The sequence below is a fragment of the Giraffa tippelskirchi genome, chromosome 12, assembly GCF_054371585.1.
Source record: "Giraffa tippelskirchi isolate mGirTip1 chromosome 12, T2T-mGirTip1v1.2.pri, whole genome shotgun sequence".
Classification (NCBI taxonomy): domain Eukaryota; kingdom Metazoa; phylum Chordata; class Mammalia; order Artiodactyla; family Giraffidae; genus Giraffa; species Giraffa tippelskirchi.
The window spans coordinates 46,316,162-46,332,135 of record NC_137286.1 but is presented as its reverse complement, the minus strand read 5'-3'; the positions used below and the strand labels follow the sequence as shown (position 1 = coordinate 46,332,135).

Genomic DNA, 15,974 nt, shown 5'->3' with positions numbered 1-15,974 from the left:
CTCAGGTCCCCTCAACGTTTTAATGAGATCTACTCGCCAGGAGACAGTGCCTTACTTTCAACCAGCGTAACCTTTTTTTTCCTGCCGAGGCTTGAGGGCAATGAGCCTTTTCAGCACTGGAATGATGGCAGCCATGCTTCCTTTACACGGAGGTGAAGCGGGGAGGGCCCATCTGCCGCTGCAGGGGCCACACAGGAGTTCATGCTTCTGGTAAATCCCTCCCCTAGTTGAGTCTCCAGAACCGCTTGTCAGTGATCCGTCCCCTCCCTCTGGCTTCTCATCCCATAACGCACCTCCCCCCTAGCCAGAGCCAGTTCTAGGCTCAGAAGCCAGCCCCCGCTTGCTAAAGTTAGCAGAGTCTAGCTGCTGCTGAACTAGCTCACGCTTGACGAGGTGCTGAACCAGCAAAGGAGGGTGACAGATGTCCCCAAACCACACTGCGTCCAGCAGACTTCACTCATTCCCTCAGCACAGACAGCTGCCAACTAGCCCTGGAAATGTGTGTGTTCAGACTCAGCCTAACTCTCTAGTTTAATTAATTACTTAACGCTGTTAAGAAGACTTGCTGCGTGCTCTGTCGTTCAGTCATGTCCGACTCTGCGACTCCATGGACTGTAGCCCGCCAGGTTCCTCTGTCCGTGGGATTTCCCAGGCAAGAACACTGGAGTAGGTTGCCATTTCCTTCTCAAGGGGATATTCCTGACCCCTGGATCGAACCCACTTCTCTTATATCTCCTGCATTGGCAGGCAGATTCTTTACCACTGAGCCACCTGGGAAACCCCTGATTAGAAACCGGGGCATCTTGAAAGAACTTTATTGGTTGAGACAGGTAGATATATGGATGGGTAAAGCACTCCTTGCCTGAGCCATCTAGTTCCCAGGCTGACATTCTCTATATGCTCATGAGATGCATGCCCAGGAGCCTGCCCATCCCCTAGACCTCTTCAGCTGAGGCCAGAATTCAGACCCATTCTTAACACCACCAGTTGGCCAGCTCTCCACTCCCACCCACTAGCAGAAGCAATGAAAACACCACCAAGGCTCCCAGGGTGACCTCTGTCAGGCCTGAGATGGAACTGCCTACATACCTCACCCATACAACAATCTGGTGTGAATATTCCTTCTCTAATTCAACTTCCTAATTTGACAGATAAGGACACTGAGGCTTGGAGAGGTGAAGTGGCTTCCACAGAGTTTGGTGAACTACCCAGTTGGGGTCAGATGGGCCATAGTTCCAAGTCTCTGCGCTAACTCATGCCCACCCGGAGGCATGGACGTCTTGTTAGACCTTCATCCCATCACCAGCCCCATTCCCTGGAGCCTGGTTCTGCCTCCTCCTTCCTCTCACTGCAGAAACATGGCATATAAATTGGAGCTTGGCTTCAGTGGGAGCTGAAGTTCTCAGTGACGTTCTTGTTGGGCCGTGTGTACAGTGGTTCCAGACCCCTGCTGATCTTTCCCCAACCCTAAGAAATAGTTGATGAGTTTCATGGTTAATGGTTAAAACTGACTTTAATCTCAGCTCTCCTCCGCAGGGTAGATAAGTTTCAGGAGATCATAGTCCAAAAGATTTTCTATCTTCTGTCTTCTTCTCTTTCTCCTTCTTCATTATTATGGAACATTTTAGATACATACAAAATAAAAGCGATGGGGTATTGGACCCCTGTGTATCTACTACCAGCTTCAAGCGTGCTTAACTCTTGGCTACTCTTATTTCCTCTGCACCTTATCCACACATCACTCCCTTGTAAGCTGGATTATTTTAAAGCAAATCTCAGACATTATGTCATGTCATTTGTAAATATTTCACTTGGTAGCACTAAAAAGACTCTTAAGAACTTTTTATTTTTAATTGGAGTATAATTGCTTTACAAGGTTGTGTTGGTTTCTGCCATACAACTAAACCTGAGTCAGTCATAAGTATACCTATGTCCCTTCCCTCTTGAACCTCCCTCCTCCCAGCCCTCTAGGTTGTCACAGAGCACCAGATTGAGCTCCCTAGCAGCTTCCCAGTAGCTCTCTGTTTTACAAATGATAATGTATATGTTTTAGTGCTACTCTGTCAGTTCGTCCCACCCTCTCCTTCCCTGCCATGTCCACAAGTCTGTTTCCTATGTCTGCATCTCTTATTTCTGTCCTGCAAATAGGTTCATCAGTACCATTTTTCTAGATTCCATATATATGCATTAATATACAATCTTTGTTTTTCTCTTTAAGAACATTTTCTTAAACATAATCACAATATCATCATCACACCAAAAGATTATTAATTCTGAATATTAATATCATCGTGTTTGCAGTCAGTGTTCAGATTTCCTTGATTGTCTCATAGAAGTTTTTAACAGTTTCTTTGAATCAGAATCCCCATTATGTCCACACACGGCATCTATTGATTTGTCTCTTCAGTTTCTTTTAGTTTATAGGTTCCCCTCTCTCTCATTTCTTCTCAGTTTGTTGTTGGTGCTGGTATTGAAGAAGTCAGGTCTTTTTTAAAATAGATGAATGGGTTTTTTTAAATAATACATTGATCTCAATTATGCTTTACTAAACTAATATAAGATTAAATTCAGTCCCTTAATTTTATACTCAAAGGTGATGAAAGACATCCCTTAAATATACTGAATGATAAACTAAAGATACAAGAATTACTGTTGGCCAGCATTGACTGAGTGAAGCATTGGTCCCAGCACCCTTATCCCGGCCCCTCCTTGAGCCCCAGGCCCCCAGAAGTCCCCAGAGTGGTATCTTCCAGTGAGTGGTATCTCGGGTTGAGATGAGATGGTTGGGTGGCATCACCAACTCGATGGACATGAGTTTGAGCAAACTCCAGGAGTTAGTTATGGACTGGGAAGCCTGGCTGCAGTCCATGGGGTCACAAAGAGTTGGACACAACTGAGTGACTGAACTAAACTGAACTGAATCTCTGGGGTTATTCAACTGAGAAATGCACAGAACTGAAGCATCTTCTCATAGCCCAGGTTTATGATCAGTGCCTCCTCCCTTCTCTACCTCTGCTGCTGCTGCTGCTAAGTCGTTTCAGTCGTGTCCGACTCTGTCCCTCTAATATGAAGGTAATACTAACAAAAGCAGTTGGAAGGTCAGCAAAGGGAGAAATGTATGAGGGCAAGACTATTTCTTTATTTCTAGACTGTTGGCTTTTTGAGGAAGGGACTGTTTGGGTCCAACGTCAGAGAAGAGGGACCCACCCTGGCAGCAGGCTGCAGTTAACAGACTGGGTCACACCTTTCTGTGACACCCTCACAGACCAAGAAGCAAGTGTCCATGGCCCTGCCTTAGCTGGGGTCCTGCCAAAGGTGATCTGGCCCATCCTTTCCACTCATGAAGTGTTTGATGAGCCCCCTCCGCCCCCCATGGATTTATAGAATGATCTTTTGACTTTTGAAGGCAATGTTAGTCTTCACTGTGTGCTTTAGCCCATGTTTTATGAGCATGTCACAGGCCATTAAACTCACCAACTCTTTCACTTTTAACTTCCCACTAGCTCTTATTTTTTAACTGCAGTGTTATGGGAAATGTTTGCTATGCCAAAACTGAAGTGTGACAGCTTTTGGGAAATGACTTTCATAACTCCCTGGGTTTACATATATACATATATATGTGTGTATATATATATATTTGAAAATGTCTTATTTGTATTTCTTTGATTATATTTTTCATTTTAATCAAACATTTCTTTGTAAATTGTTTTGGTCATGCCATTGCCAATATTTTTGCTTTTATTATTTAAATGTATTTATTTTTAATTGGAGGATAATTGCTTTACAACATCGTGTTGGCTTCTGCCATACATCAACATGATCCTTGGTTTTTGTTTTGTTCTTTTAATACCTATGAACTGTCCTCTCTCTCAGGAGTCCCCTCTCTCTGGCCATCTGGGAAATGAGACCATTGTGGGCATAGTGACACCCAGATTCATTCCCAGGGTGGAATCAGGCCTTGAGACTCAGAAATCTGCAGAAGGAAGGTTAGCACGGACGCCATGGCAGCTGCATTTGGGTTCACACCCAGGGGAAGAAAGCGCAGAGTGGGGAGGGCTGAATGGCAGCCTGGAAATCACCAGCTTGGTGTTTGTTCACCTGACATGTGGGCAGGGAAGTCTGGCCGCAGAGGTGAGGAGAGGAGGCTGGCACTGCTGTCTCCTCCCGCTGCCCAGGGTCACACTCAGCCGCACCTGACCGCTCTGGTGGGACCTCTCTGAGTCCCTGGTCTCCTGATCTGGAAGCGGGGATGTTACCTGTCTAGTGACCCCCCGCCCCACATCAGAAGGCCTTGCTTTGCCAACCACACACTAGCTCTGGAGGCAGAAAGACTCAGGACCACCCCCACAGCCATGCCTAGAGGGGGCAGAGGGCCTCGATTCTTCTCCGTCCATTCCTTGCCCCTTAAATGTTCTAAGACTAATCAAAAGGAAGCCCAACTTACATGATCTTCCTTTGCCTCGCAAATGGCAATAAAAGAAGTGTTTTATTTTTTTTCCTTCCCATTTTTTAAAAATCGTGTTGAATGATTCTTTAAATTCTCTAGTGCTTTACAATTTAAAGAGTTTCAAGTGCCATTTGCAGAGACATGGATGGCCCTAGAGACTGTCATACAGTCTGAAGTAAGTCAGAAAGAGAAAGACAAATATCGTAGAATATCACCTATTTTTAGAAATCTAGGAAAGTAGTAGAGATGACCTTATTTGCAAGGCAGAAATAGAGATACAGATGTAGAGAACCAAACTTATAGACACCAAGAGAGGAAGGGGCAGTGGGAAGAATTGGAAGATTGGAATTGACACATATACACTACTATGCATAAAACAGATAACTAATGAGAACCTGCTCTCATAGCACAGGGAACTCTACTCAATGCTCTTGTGGTGACCTAAATGTGAAGGAAATCTAGAAAATTGTGGGTATATGTATACATACGGCTGATTCACTTTGTTGTACTGCAGAAACTAACACAACATTGTAAAGCAACTACACTCAGTAAAAATTAATTTAAAAAAGTCTCACACACGTGATTTCGTATAATCCCATAATAACCCTTCTACCCATATTGCCTGTTCCCCTTCCCTCTCCCCACCGATAACCACTAGGTTATTCTGTGAGTCTGCTTCTTTTTAGCTTTATTCTCTAGTTTGTTGTATTTTTTATATATTCCACACAAAAGTGATAAAATGAAGCGGTTTTAGGTTTTGCCGCACACTTATCTTCTCCACATAGCCCGTCCCTACGCACGGTCCTGTTATTAAGCCAGAAAAACTTGCTCACAGGGTAGAAAGCCAAGGAGAGAAACTGTTCAAATGACAATCGAAGCAGGTCCTGTGACAAAGACCTAAGAGACGGAAGAGGGGGTCAGGAGTGTCGCCGGCAAAGCCCGTGGCCCCAGAGAGCTTAGGGGCCGGGGCCTCTCGTTGAGCAGCGCTCCTTCACTTAGTGTTCGGGTGGCTCTGCCCTTAGTCTGAGGACCACGTGTTCAAGCCCAGTTTCCCGCCCAGGGAGCGGGCCCCCTCCAGTAGCAGGAGCTCTGCCTCCTGCCCCCACCAGCCACAGCCTCTCCGCTCCCGGACGGGCCCCCCACCCCACCCCGCCGGCTTCTCACTCTTCCCTTTGGCTCTTCCAGGGCCCAGGAGACCTTCATGCAGTGGGACCAGTGCCGGCGCTTCTACAACTTCCTCATGGCCGACAACATGAAGAAGATCATTCTCTCGCACCGGTGAGGCGCCTTCCCCTCCCTCGGGAGACAGACAGTACCTTTTTTTTTTTTTTTTTTTTCCGGCTGCAGGAGGGCTTCTTTGCAGCCTGCAGGATCTTTAGTTGCAGCATTTGGGATCTAGTTCCCTAACGAGGGAATCGAACCCAAGGCCTCCTGTGTTGGGAACACGGAGTCTTAGCCACTGGACCACCAGGGAAGTCCCCAGACAGCGCCTTTCTGAGCTTATTTCATTAAACACCAAAATTCCTCTTTCTCTAGGAAAAAAAGAAGAGGCAGGGTTGGTGCAGATTCTCAACCAACTGCTTTGTAACTTGGTTAGAACAAATTCGTCCCAAGCTCCCAAATTCACCAAATAGCATCTGCTTCCATACTTTTCAAAAAATTCAAGAAGGAAGAGAAACCATTTCCACACCATTCTTTCCCAAATGAGGGCCATCCTGGGGCTTCCCTGGTGGTCCAGTGGTTAAGACATCGAGCTTCCAATGCAGGGGACACAAATTCAATGCCTGGTCAGGGAACTAAGATTCCACATGCAGCCCAAAAACTTTTTAAAAGTTTTAATTTTAAAAAGGCAAAGTTCATTATTAAAAAAAAAAAAAATGAGGGCCATCTTGAGGGTGGCTTGTCACTGTGGAGGAATGTTTATCTTTAGGAGGTTTTTGTGCTTGGGGGACCCAGAATCGTTTTCTGCTGGCTCTTGGGGTTCTGATCAAACAGCAGTGGGACAGGAGTCCCACCACTGGTGCCAAGCAAGGTGTTCACACTCTCCACACCCTGCCTTCCCATCTCCTGCTCAGAATGCTTTGGTGGATTAGCCCCTGACAAGTGCTAAGAGCAGCCCCTGGCTGGCAGTAGCACTCAAGGAACATTAGTGATGATTTCATCACTGTGACTGTCCTCAGCCATATGGGTTCTCCCCCTTCCCCCACATGCCCCCCTCCCCCTCCAGCTGGAGTGGGCCACTCAGAGACCCCCGTGCCCTCTGGCCTCTCCCGACTCTCTTCCCATCACCTCTGCTTGTCCAAACCCAGCCCACGCATTTTTAGGTGCTTCTCTGGTCTCCGCCTCCGTGAAGCCGGCTCCTTCCCACTAGTTGTTTTTCTGTTGTTTCTCCCCCATTGTGAATCCTGCATCCATGAACCAAACTGGAAAGCACGGGAGGGCTCGGGCATGTTTTGATTCGCTCAGAGTCTGATAGACAAATGGGCACTCAAAGAGTACCATTTTAGGGGGGTTCTGAGGCCATCCTAGGAAAAGCAATCTGACTGAATGATCAGTTTCTTATTCTCTTTTTCTCAGTGGTTAAAAGAAAATGCTGTGGTGTCCAGCTGGCCAGGCACCCCAGGTTGGGCTTCTTATGGGTGTGGTTCCCGTGGCCCCTGGGCTGGGTGGCGCTCACGGGCCCCTGGGCGGCCAGGTGTGTCCCCAGGCTGTGGTGCTGGGTGGGCGGAGATCCTCGGAGACTTACGTGTCCCAGGCTGGCCTTCCGCTCAGCTCATGGTGTGTAAGCATCAGTTGTGTGCTGGGCTCCAAGTCAGGTGTGGCTCGGCTGAGGTTTGGATGGATCCAGGGGTTTGCTGAGGATCCACAAGGGGTGAAAGCAGGCCATCAGACCCCAAGTCCAAGGCCTCTGTCTTTCCACACCTCTGGGGTGGAAAGTGAGCTCCTCCCAAGGAACGTTTGTTTTGCTGCTGGGCCCAGTCTTGCCATTAATTAATGAGTCCAGAAAGGCCATCGTGTAATTCTTAACAAATTGGGAGAGTCCTTTGAATGTGCTCTCAGTTATATTTAAATTTTTTTTTGATTTACCACAGAAAGTCAAACATCTCGAAATATTCAGGACCCTTCATTAGAATTTTTGTTTTCCCCACCAGCATCATCTTTCCTTTCTTAAAATTTTTTTCTAGTTTTATCAGGACACACTTTAAATTGGGAATTCTATCCTTTAAGTATATGATCTTCCTAATACTCTTTTGAAAAAAGAAATTTTTTTTTAAGAAGTTGGTTCCTCTACTTTGGAAGAGGTGGTGACTGGCTACCAGAACATTTAGTTTCTGTAATGAATTTTTCCCACTGTGGGGCCAAACCTCAAAACAAACTCAGTCATTCTTCCTTTAACTGTGCGAGTGACAGCTTTCACTGGGGATGGACATCTAAATGTGCTCACCATGACTCTGTCTTTACACTCATCCTCTCTAGATGGATCATTTTCTTAACTAGAAATGATTAGTCTTCCGATATGTTACTGTTGTTCAGTCGCTAAGTCATGTCATACTTTCTGCACCTCATGGACTGCAGCACGCCAGGCTCCTCTGTCCTCCACTTTGGAGTATACATTAGCTTTTCATATAAAAAACAAACTGTGAGATGAATGTTTGATGGGGACATTTTTTTAATATTTATTTTTGTTTACTTATTTGCCTGCACCGGGTCTTAGTTGTGGCATGCGGGATCTTCTCGTTTTGGCCTGTGGGATCTAATTCCCTGACCAGGGATTGAATCTGGGCCCCTTCCAATGGGAGCGTGGAGTCTTAGCCACTGGACCACCAGGGGAGTCCCTACACTCACTTTTTAGCTAACATATTGGAAAGTGGTTGATTTGCCCAAGTGCTGAATGAGTTAACCATTATCTTCCTTTTTAAGTGACATGAAGAGCTCACAAAGGGAAAGGGGTTCTGCCAAAGGGAGCAGAAGCAACACCAGTGTAAAGTTGGGGGCCCCTCCAACTTTAGAGTAAGCCCCCCCACCCCTGCCTTTGGTTGGCTGACAGCCTACCCCAGGCCACACAGCCCATCCTGAGATCTCCCTGCAGGGCCAGTTTTGAAATAATCATCCTTAGTTTGTCTAGCTGCCCCTCGCAAGGAAAATAAGGTCTTGATATTCATCATCCTCCAGGTCTTCAAAAGTCAACAAGCTCATCCTCTGGGACATTCCGATGGCTGAAGGATTTATTTCTAAGTTATCCACGTCTGCTCTGTCACAGACTGACTCCTGGCTTATCTCTGGGCCAGGCTCAGCTGTGGTTGTTTATCATGTGCTTTAGAAAACATTTTTTTTTCAGCTTTACAGAGGTATAAGTGACAAAACGGTAAGTTATTTCATTGTACAGCGTGCTGATTTGATTTAACATCTGCTTCTCATTCTTTTTGCTTTCCATCTCCTTCTAGGCAAGCTCTTTTTGGAGACCATGTGAAGAAACCCCAGAGCCTAGAGGACACGGACTTGAGCCGCCTCTACACAGCCACATCTCTGATGCAGATTGACGACAACGTGATGAGGTGTGCCCACGGCCCGGGGTGGGGTGCCAGGCGGGAGGCGGCGGGCCAGCACTGCCCAGCACCAGGGGTTTCCTCTGCACACTTTGGTGTTAAGGGTTTTTGTTTTTTTTTCAATGCCCACTGTTTAAAAACTGAAGATGTCAGGACTTCACTGATGGTCCAGTGGTTAATGCTCTATGCTTCCACTGCAGGGGGCCCCTTGGGTTCCATTCCTGTTCGGGGAACTAAGATCCCACATGCTGTGCAGCATGGCCAAAAAGAAACAAACAAAAAAAAAACCTTAAGATTTCATAGAGAAATCCAAATTTCTAATGTCTCTTAAAATAGGAAGATGCTCTGCCCACTCGTTCTGCATTCCTGCCTTGCCCAGCTGAGCTTGAACAGGGGAGCTGGAGTGTGTGCACCCTAGTTGTCCATAGTCCTCAACTCTGGGATGGAGATCAGATGTCACATAAACTGCATGTGGTAATGGAGTAAAAGGAGAAGGAAATATTTTCTGTACCTGTACCTGCCCATGGCTCTATCAAAAGTACAAAAACCAAAAATAAACCGAGAGAGCTGGGTGTTGCAAGGAGAATGGACAGAGCCTCTTCCTTTAGCGGCATGAAGACACTCCTCTCTGAGTGTAATACCAAATCCCGCCCACTTCACTCAGGGACCCTTTCCCTGCCCCACCCTCTCCAGGCACCTGAGGTCACCCCTTTGACAGTGTCCTCCTTCCTGGCACGAGTGGTTTCTGATTGAGGTTAGCCTTACCTGGAAAGGTAAAGCTGTTCTCTGACCTCATCATTCTCTTTTAAAAACATCATCCTTTTTGTTTAATGATCATTTGATGCCTTTAGATGTGGCCTAAAGTTCATCCAAATAGACAGATATTAACCTGAGGGTGTGGGATCTGTAGTTACCTTCCTTATTAGGTTTTAGTAGCCTTCTTACATCAAGTAACTTTGAAATATGCCCAGTTACTCAGAGGAAATGGAAATTGCTGGTATGTTCAACAGGCAAGAATGAATTATACCCATGCTCACTTACCGTGGGGTGTGCAGCTTTGCTGTGGTTCATACACTATACTGGGCTTCCGTTGTGGCTCAGACAGTAAAGAATACGCCTGCAATGCAGGAGACCAGGGTTTAATCCCTCAATTGGTAAGATCTCCTGGAGAAGAGAATGGCTACCCACTCCAGTATTCTTGCCTAGAGAATCCCATGCACAGAGGAGCCTGGCAGTCTACAGTCCATGGGGTTGCAAAGAAGTTGGACACAGCTGAGCAACTAACACTTTCACTTTTCAGACACTATACTAATGAGGAAAAAAAAATCACATAAATTTCATTCATCTTCTAAATTTGTTTAAGTCCAAAAGAGAGTGTTTAGGAAGAAGCTCCTGTCTTTAGCTCCAGAGGAGAGGGCTTCCCTTGTGGCTCAGCTGATAAAGAATCCACTTGCAATGCAGGAGACCTGGGTTCGATCCCTGGGTTGGGAAGATCCCCTGGAGAAGGGAAAGGCTACCCACTTCAGTATTCCGGCCTGAGAATTTTGTGGCCTATACAGTCCATGAGGTCGCAAAGAGTCAGACACGACTAAGCGGCTTTCACTTACAGAGGAGAAGCTCAGAGAGGTTAAGCGCTTTGTGTAAGGTCACGTAGTCAATAAGTGACAGAGCCAGAATTTGAAGCCAGATGCCACAGCTGGGAGTTCTTAACCCCTAACTCCGGTACCTGTGTATATTCTACGGACATGATGCGTTAGCTTGGGAACCGGCACAGTAACGTATCGACTCAGCATTCCAGTCTTACTCCAAGTGTTGTTTTGTCTTTTTCTTTTGTGTGTGTGTGTTCCAGGAAGTTTCACGGCTACAACTCCCTGAAGGAATATTACGAGGAAGAAAGCTGCATGAGATACCTGCATAGGGTGAGTGGCCTCGACTCAGAGGGCAACGTCTCAGAACTAGCATCACTCCGCCCAGCTCCGCCCACCCCCACCCACGGTACAACAAGTCTCCCTCCTCAGCTTCCCTGCTGGAAGTTCAGCCAGCATCTGGCTCCATCCGCTCTAGTTGTGGACTTGAGTTTATTATCGAACAAAGCCCTGCCCCTCTGTGACCTCTGAGTAGTAATCCCAGAGCTGCCCCTTGGCACAGTCTGCTCCCCAGTCTGTGTGAAAGCCCTTAAAGTCACTGCCACATCCATAAGGCCTCCTTTGACAGTATCATCCTGCCTGGTTCCTACTGTGGTTCCTCATAGGAAGCCCGTGTAGATTTCTTACAATCCTAGACTCTTTTGGGTCATTGTGTCTTTCATTGGTGTGGTGCCCAGGACTGAACTCAAGATTCCTGCCCTGATCTGGCAAGCACAGAGCAAAACAGATGTCTTTCTGTATCCAAATGGTAGAGGAGCATGTCTTTGGTCGAAGTGGATTGGTTTATATTAACGCAGTTGTCAGCAGCGACGATGAACTTTGTGTATATTAAATCAAGCTCGTGGCCGGTCATAACCACCATGCTTTTTTTAACCTGAACCACCACCAAACCAGTGTCTCCCTTTCTGTCTTTGATCAAGTGCTCTTTTTACTCAAACACAGGACTTCCCATTTATCCCTGTCAACGTCCACCTGTTAGTCTGGCCAACCACTTCCCCCAGCTAAAGCAGATCGTTGTGAATGGCAGCTCTGCCATCATGTCGTGTCAGCCACCCTGCATACTTTAGCAGCATCATCTAGGCTTTTTCATGTATTCGTTTAAGCCATTACAGAAACGTGGAACTGTCCAGAGCCAATGTCAGGGGCCTCCAGGTTAGGCAGCCAGTCATTACACTTCCTGAGCGTGGCTTTTCAGTAATATCTGAGCACCCTCATCAGCACCGTCTCCGTTAAGAAGAAAAAGGACACTACTGGCTGTTTTGCTAAAGTGCATGTTGAACGCACAGCTGCCGAGAGCCTTCCAAGATCTACCCGCCTGCTCCTGTTTTCCTTCCTCAGATGCTTCTAGAAAGCCTCCTTTGTCTGCAGTGAAGCAGACTCCTTTCTTTCTCCCCACAATATAAATTGGATGACTATGTACATAACTCTGTAAAGTCGTTTTTCTGAAAGATATGGCTAATCTGAGACACTGAAGATTATCAGAAATATGTTTCCAGTGAGTATTGTCGATTCTTGAGCCTTGCTCCATCAGAACACGTGGGTCACCTAGGACACCAAGCATGGCTCCTGTACGTGCCTGCCAGGGCTGCAATCCTAGCGGCCACTGCCAGGGAGCACAAGGCATCCTTAGTCCAACAGTTCAGCAGAATGAGCACTGACCCTCTTCCCTTTGCTTCAAAAACATGTCCAGTAGTGTATTTCAGCCTTAGATCAATGGGATCAAAGAGAATTGATCATTTAATCCTGATTTTATTTCCTTGTTTCAGATTTATGTACCTCTCATGCTGGTGAATGCAGCCGATGACCCCTTAGTGCACGAAAGTCTTCTAACCATTCCAAAATCTCTTTCAGGTAAGTGTTTCTTCCCGCTGTTCTCTCAACCACTCAGCAAACTACCACAGTATGTCACCTTCACCACGCTGTCATCTCCTGGATACCAGAGCATTTTATGGCAGTATTCTTATTTAGTCTAGCCTAATAGTCCTGGGGCTGTGATAGAGCCTGTGTTGAGCCTATTCTGTGAAATTATTGCCTCAGGGATGTAACTCCATTAAGTCTGAGAATTTGACTTAAAGAGATATTTAGACTTAGAACTTTGACCTGAAAAGGAAAAAAACAAAACAAAAAAAAGCCAGTTCTGCTGCCTCTTGTGACAGACAGCCACCCTGTCCACTTTGAGGATAAAAATATAAGCCGATGAAAAAGCAGAGAAGGTCACTCATGGGAATACCATCGTGTTTCAGGCTAGCACGACCTCATGCCTTGCTAGGTAGGAGCTACAGAAAGAACTAGAAAGAGGGAAGCAGAGGAAATACTTGGGTCACAAACCACAGCTACTGTGCATTGTCATTCAGATCCCTCAGACCAGACCTCCCTGGCCTGTCCTCTGTGATTACGTTTCCTCTTATAAACATCATGTGTTAACCAGAGGGAAAGGGGTACATCTGATTCTCTCATGACCCCAAGTTAAAGAGTAGATAACGCAGCAAGCAGACAAAGGACCTATGTCCAGACAGCTCTGTTCTCCACTCAGAGCAAATGCCTGTGTCACAGGTACGTTATGTGATAAAAGCTGTCGCCTGTCAACCGCCTGTCAAACCACAGGCTCCCTGCACAAAAACAGCCACGTTGGCAGCGGCGAGAGGACACAGGCTTCCTTCTGCACATCTAAAGTAACATCCACAGCGCTCGCGCTGTCATACAGAAACTGATGAAACAACAGCCAAAAGGGAATAAAGGGGGTCAAACAAGAAAAGAGCCCTGCAGAGCCAGAAATGCAGGTGCCAGGAAGCTCCTCAAAGGCCTGGAGCAGCCAGCAAGGGACCCCTTGTCACTTGTCCCCCGGGGAAGACATGCTTTTTATGGTATCTAAATCCGCCTGGCTACCCGTTTTGCACATGTCTTCAGTAATGGCTTTACTAGCCCATGTGGGACTAGCTTAAACATGGACTCATAAAGTCAAGCCTCAGGTTTGTAATTCTCAGATGGCCGTTTATCAGGTGAGGTTGAGAGCTCAGGCAGCTTTTAAGACAACTTGCAGCTTTATGTTAGTCTTCCAAGATAAAGTTCTGTAGTGGAAAATCATTGGCTCCATTGAATTCATCTAGTTCTTTGGTCAGTAAGAGTGTGTTAGGAACCCATCCTCAAAGTCTGGGCCACACCAGTAGCATCAGCATCACCTGGGAGCTTGTGAGAACTGCAGAGTCGCAGCTCCTTAAATCCAGGCCTGTTAAAGGCAAACCTGCATTTTAAGGCAATTGCATGGGTGATTTGGGTTGGCCAAAAAGCTTGTTCAGATTTGTAAGATGGTACAGAAAAATCTGAATGAATTTTTTGGCCACCCCAATACTTGGCTGTACGGTTGAGTCACCTGGGAGTTTTAGCAACACCAATGCCTGGGTCCTCCCTCTTTCACCTACCAACCCCCAATTCCACCCCACCCCTGCCCTCACATCAGAACTCACTGGTCTGGGTGCAACATAAGGACCTTTATAAAAAAAAAATTCAGGTGATTCTTTGAGAACCACTTTGAGTTCTAAGGATGTCCTAAATGGCAACCCACTCCAGTATTCTTGCCTGGAGAATCCCATGGACAGAGGAGCCTGCTGGGCTACAGTCCATGGAATCACAAGAGTTGGACACGACTGAGCAACTAAACCTAAGCCGGTACCCATTCTGCTCCAAAGCTAAGCTGATATTCCCAAACCTGCTCGATCTCACCATCTTGCCTGCCCCCACCAAGTCAACACCCACCTCTACAGCTGGTGAACGAGGCAGAGGGGGTGGAGATCAGATGCCCACTTAACCGGGGTGGGGGGGGACACCTTCGCCCCTGGGGAAAGCCTGGGGCGCCCTGGCCAACTTGCTCTCCCACCTCCGGCCCGGAGCTGGTCAGAGGACAGTGACTCACTCAGCCGCCTTTCTCCTGCAGAGAAACGGGAGAACGTCATGTTTGTGCTGCCCCTGCACGGGGGCCACCTGGGCTTCTTTGAGGGCTCCGTGCTGTTCCCTGAGCCCCTGACGTGGATGGATAAGCTGGTGGTGGAGTACGCCAACGCCATTTGCCAGTGGGAACGTAACAAGTCGCAGTGCTCCGACACGGAGCTGGTGGAGGCTGACCTGGAGTGAGGCGCCCCCCGCCACCCCGCCCCCCGGACTCTGGCGCGCTCCAGCCGCCCTCCTCTGGAACTCTCGTCCCTCACCGGCTGTTTCAGGTCTCCCATCTCCCTCAGCGACCTGGATCTGACCTCACACCATCAACGGGGACCACCCGCCAGGCACACACGCGACCTGAAGTGGGTGGCCGTCCCTGGGGGCTCCAGGCTATTTTTGTGCTTAGTTACTGGTTTTCTCCATTGCATTTGTTAGCCATGGTGGCAAGCGACAGGGTTCTCACCCTGCTGTCCGGTGTCAGCATCGGATTGCTTTCAAACCAATTACATCTAGTTTCCCTATTAAAAAGCGTGTCTGAACAGCAGTTTTGCTTTGCCAATCAAATTTTCCCCAAGAGCAGGGAAGGATGGATGTTATACGCTGTGGCAGTTGTATGTGTCCTGACTTAGACCCTAAATAGAGCCAATGCTGTAGCTATAGTTCAGCTTGGGGGCCTGGGGCCCTGGGCCTCCCCTGCGGAGAGTGTGGTCTCTTACATGACAGAATTCCCTTGAGTCAGAAGCCAAGTTTCTCCCTTGCGCATTTCTGAGGATGAGAGTTACCTGGGGCGCTTGTTACAAATTCAGCCTCCCACGTCCCTCCCCTTGGAGGTGTTTCTGTGGGGCTGGGAAGGGGCCTGGGATTTTAATTTTTGATAAGTGCCCCCGGTGATCCTTATCACCAGGTAAATTCAAGAAACCCAGTGGTGCGGAGCCTCTAAATTAGAAACGTCTCGGTAGGTCATGGTATCTTGTAGCTCCCAGGAGCCTCTGAAGTGGCAATGCCTGTCGCGTGCACCTGCCCTGATGTGAAAGCCATGAGCAGTTTCAGCAAGGGTCTGGGCTGGTGGTGGAGACTTCAGGCCTGCCTCTGCCTCTCACTGGCTATATGACCCTGGAAAAGTCAGTTTGAACTTTTCTTTCTTCACGTGTAAAATGCGGGAGTGGCTAGACCAGGCAGATTGCCGAGATCACTACCAGTTCTAAAGTTAAATGACAAACTCAAAGTTCTAAAGTTCAATGACAAGTTTACTGAGGTTTGAAAGAACTCTCCAAGGGGTCCCGGGAGCTATTCTAAGCATGTCAATGTCATTTGCCTTTCTTTTTTTTTCTGTCACTCATTTCATATAAAGCAACAGTTTGTTTTTGTTTTTTTAAAGTACTCATTTTATTTTTTTTAACC

The 15,974-nt window shown here is 47.2% G+C and overlaps 1 protein-coding gene across 2 annotated transcripts in view; it reads left to right on the top strand.

Annotated features, from left to right (window-relative positions):
• Positions 1-15,117, top strand: part of ABHD2 (abhydrolase domain containing 2, acylglycerol lipase) — a 103,991-nt gene extending 88,874 nt beyond the window's left edge. For both annotated transcript variants that reach the window (XM_081547198.1, XM_081547199.1), the window contains 5 exons: positions 5,633-5,725; positions 8,893-9,003; positions 10,844-10,913; positions 12,407-12,491; positions 14,572-15,117. In XM_081547198.1, coding sequence (XP_081403324.1) covers positions 5,633-5,725; positions 8,893-9,003; positions 10,844-10,913; positions 12,407-12,491; positions 14,572-14,768 — 556 coding nt within the window. In that variant the 3' untranslated portion in view covers positions 14,769-15,117. The remainder of the gene's footprint in view (positions 1-5,632; positions 5,726-8,892; positions 9,004-10,843; positions 10,914-12,406; positions 12,492-14,571) is intronic.
• Positions 15,118-15,974: the final 857 nt, after the last annotated feature.